General features: G+C 27.7%; 1 protein-coding gene across 1 annotated transcript; it reads right to left on the reverse strand.

Moving 5' to 3' along the window:
- Window positions 1–2498: 2498 nt before the first annotated feature.
- Window positions 2499–3431, reverse strand: LOC115716570 (cytosolic sulfotransferase 15). The gene has a single exon (XM_030645389.2). It carries the CDS (start codon window positions 3429–3431, stop codon window positions 2499–2501), a length of 933 nt encoding a protein of 310 aa, XP_030501249.2.
- Window positions 3432–4687: the final 1256 nt, after the last annotated feature.

Here is a 4687-nt window from a genome sequence, read left to right on the forward strand (position 1 = left end):
CAATAAGCTAATATAATGCCATCATCTCTTGTCTTAAGGATATTATAAATTATATTATACCCTTTAATAATGCAAATTGTTGAATAAAAAATCCTTAGTAACTGTAACATAGATATCACTATACACACCAAATGGATCTTTAATCCCTTTTCAAATTTTGTGAACATTTCATTAATTTTCTCATCCCATAGATCTAATTTATTGAATCGAACTAATTCAATTCAGTTTAATTATAATTGTATCGGATTGGATATAAAAATTATATTCTAATAAAATTGGATTAGTTATTGAATGCTATTTTTAAAATCTAATTAAAAGTCGATTCAATCCAATTACAGTATTAAAAAAAATATTTATATTTATTTATGTATAATAAAAAATATATATTTTTATTATTTTTTTTTTGTGTTGAATTTGTAACATTTAGTTGTTCTATAAATTTATTTCACGATGGTAATGTTATTGTTTTAGTTATTTCAAACTTTTAGTTGCATTATACTTGTAACAATATTATTTTTATGGAGTATTAAACTTAAGTAAAAAGTGATATTTAATTTTTAAGTATTTTTCTTTATATTTTTAAGTGAATATTAAAAATTAAGTATGTAATTAACCGATCCAATCTAATTAGTAATTGAATTGGATTAAATTTTGAAGTCTAATTAAATGGAATTGAATCAAGATTTTTCAAATCCAATCAATATAATTAATTAGATTGGTTCAAATAAAGAGAAAAATGTTCTTCCTGGTATGTAAAAATGCTAGAGAGGAGTGGTAAGTGACTCTATACACTTCTTTAATTCTTCAAATATATAATAATAATAATAATAATAATAATAATAATAATAATAATAATAATAATAATAATATGTTCTTCTTTACTAAGAAATGAATATGATATGATGATCTTATATCAAGATTTTCTCCCATAATAATTTGACTAGGTCTCAATTATTTTATATACTTTTTGAAATTTCTATAGATTCTTTGGGTAATTCTGGTAGACTCTATATTTGTTTCGACATTCAGAAATTTTTTTTAGTCTATTTTTTTATTATCGCATATATTATAGTTATTTAATATTACTTGTAAATTTTTAGAAAATTCTAAATATTTACAATGCCAAAAATTAGATTTAAACAATTATTTACCACACGTACATAAGAAAAAATAGTCGCACGAGCAACAAAATATATAAATCTTATTTTTGGCAACTACTCAAAATTTTCTAAAACTTTACAAGTGGTTCTAAATAACTATAACGTACACGATTATGAAAAAAATTGACTAAAAAACTCTTTTGTATGTCGAAACAGATAAAGAATCTACCGAAACACCCCTGGTGTATTATAGACTTACCTTATACTTTTATATGACCAACTCTCTCTCTCTCTCTCTCTCTTATATTGACCAAGTTTTTTTCCCAACTAATTTAATAAATAATTATTAATGATAAGTGTGTTTAGAAGATGAAATTTTGTACGTAGTTGAGAGATTAAAGAATCTGAATCCACGAGTCACCTTGTATTATTGTTGAAAGTTACAACAATGGTGATTTGCCAGGAGATTTTAATAGAGTTTTCTCTCTAATTTTTTTAGTCTCGATCCTTTCTACAATAAATTTAGACTCCTATTTATCGGAGAAGAGATGGGATTTTCGGAGGGAACTAGGGCTCGTTCCCCTTTTTTTCGCAGTATTTAAAGGTTATTTCCTTAATTTGAGAGGTTTTCTCCTTCGTAGGCTTGTTGTTTAAGCCTAATGTAGGGGTTTGGCAGTCGAGACACAATCTATCCGCTGCTGATGGGACTACTAAGGACGCGAGTTGCCTATGTATGCCTGGAAAATGTGCGTGTCATAAAAGAAGTGGGGAAAATCCCTAAAATATTATTCGCTTTTAGTGGGAATTTCATCTTGCCACTTGCACGGAAATGACAAGCTACAATACTTTTTCTAGAAATGCATTGCACAAGTTGGGACCAAACATGATAGAGGATCTAAGAGCCTAGATGCTATCTCTTCCTTGTATCATATTTGAATACTCCATTAGTCTAATGTGATTCTCCGGGAGGGTATCCTCCTCCCGGAGCTACTAGTACATTACTTGAGTACGAGGAGACTTGGTGAGTGATTACCTTTGGGTTGGACCTCACCAAACACCTGGCCATCTACTGAATGCCACGTGTATGAATCCAATTCGAGAATACCACCCATAATGTTTATTAATTTAAAATTGCATGCATCCTTTGTAGTTATATATAGAGCAACATTACTATAAATAAAAACAAAATATATTATTACTATGAAAATATTCTAGTTGATATCATACATACATGATACCATTGACAATAATATTTATTATGTTTACTTAATCATTACATCTTAAAATAAAAAAAAACAAAAAGGATTGTTCAAACTTAGTACAAATTGATGTTTATAACTTGAACATTACATAATCTTATTAAGAAAATGGAAACAAACAAAGATTACAACACTTAATCTAGAAATCAAACATTAAACCAGACTCTCCAAACTTTTCTTCAATGAGTTTCTTTCCAATCTCAGCCATTTCAGGTGTCAAATAATTAACCCAATCTGCTATCTCACCTTTTCTAAAGAATGAACTATTAGACATCCCAAGAGAATGTTTGCTAGTCTTATTCATATCCACATTTTTCATATTCTCAAAGCTACACATTTTTTCTATTTCTTTTGGAACGCCACGATTTTCTTCCTCAGTTGAAAATGGAAATCCCAAAAAATCAGCTATCTTTTTACTAAAAAACACGTTGTCTTTTTTAAGTTCTTCGTATTTTAGAAATAATATCCTCTCAGGCATTTCTAAACTTGCTTTCCAAAACCCTAAAATATGTTCCCAAAACGGTCCAAACGCATGGATTCCTTTACAAAACATATCGAAACACTCTTCTAAATGATTTGGTTCAATAACATCTCCGAGAATCTGATGAACAAAATGCCAATGTGAAATAAACAAATCCAATGGATTTCTACATATGTATATGATCTTACACTTAGAGTGCTTGATCGAGGGTGGTAACGCAGAGTAAGGAAAATGCGTAAACATAATCCTTTGCTTCGATTCGTCGTTTAAGGACAATTCAAGTGGATGAATAAGATTATGTGGATTGGAACTAATCAAAGGGTTATTACTATTACTATTACTATTGCGTTTCACAATAGAAAAAACAAGAGATTGTAACCAAGTAGTACCTGATTTTGGGCAAGAAGTTAACAAAATATCATCATCTTGTGCCACAAATTGATCAATTGGAAAAGATAATATACGTTTCAATATAACTTCTTGGATCCAAAATCCTTGATAACAATAATAATTATAGTTATCACGAACTGGATCTTTAACCTTTTCAAGCTTTGCAAGAATTTGATCAATACTCTCTTCTGATCTCTCCATTTCTTCTTCACCTTTTTTTTTTGTTGTTATTAACATTTGATATTTCCATTAATATATAGGGATACAATATAATAGCTCAAGTTTTATGTAATGATTTTTGCAATATAAATTAATTAATAATTCTCAACCACTCTACCTTATCAACCCAACCCTACCATAATAATAATAATAATAATAATAATAATAATAATAATAATAATAATAATATAATTCTCAACCACTCTAGTGTTGTAAACACGTGCATGTTGTGTTAGTTTGACTCGTATTTTTTTTTTGTGCTTTTCAAACTATAAAAAGCGTCGTGCCATAAAAAACTATAAACTGTACCAAGCTTTAAGGGTTGGCTTAGTACCCTTTTTGTTTTTCTTCTTGGCCTATTTTTTTTAAATAAGCAAATTTGTTTTCATATTTAAACTTGAATTTATGCTTTAATTTTTTTTTTCATTTTTTTTTAAATTATTGATACGATTATTAAACTATATGTTTTTTTTTAGTTTAATTATTTTTACATAATTTTTCAACAATAATAAACTAACAATCATATATGATAATCATTATAATTATTGAAATTTAAATAATTATTTTAAGCCATAATCTATAAATAAATTAATATATAGTTTTAATTTTATATTTTCTAAAATATAAAACTATAATATTGTGTTATATGTAAGTTCTATTATCATTGTTTTTTAATGTGTCTTTTGGACTTATCGTGTTTTACTTTTCGGTTAGTCTATCTGTGTTTATGCGTTTTGTCTTTTAAGCTTATTGTGTCGTGCTTAAGCCTATATTTTTAGTATTTTATCATGTCTCGTTGTACACCCGCACTCAAGCTCATGTTGATTCCACGATATCAAAACGTCAGACCCATATTTATAGCACTACTCACTATCCACCCAATAATTAGTTTTTGTATTTCTCCTCTATTAAAATAGTTGAATAAGAACTATAATTGAAATGATGGCATCATTGATTTTTTCCGATCAATGTAATAATATACTTTTGGCCACTTATATATACTACTGTTTTTTAGGGCCCTATTCTCTGTCTATATTTTTTTATTAACTTAAAAGCAGCAATTTTATTTGTTTTTTAGGGCCCTTTTCTCTGTCCTGTCACATGCTATAATCTTTTATTAACTTAAAAGCAGCAATTTAATGCTAGTCATTGAGAAACAATTTTTTGTTGTTCACTACAATAAATATAATTTTTAGGGGCGACAATACTTGAGGCGATAAAAAATCGCTTCTAATAGT

The sequence above is a fragment of the Cannabis sativa genome, chromosome 5, assembly GCF_029168945.1.
Source record: "Cannabis sativa cultivar Pink pepper isolate KNU-18-1 chromosome 5, ASM2916894v1, whole genome shotgun sequence".
NCBI lineage: Eukaryota > Viridiplantae > Streptophyta > Magnoliopsida > Rosales > Cannabaceae > Cannabis > Cannabis sativa.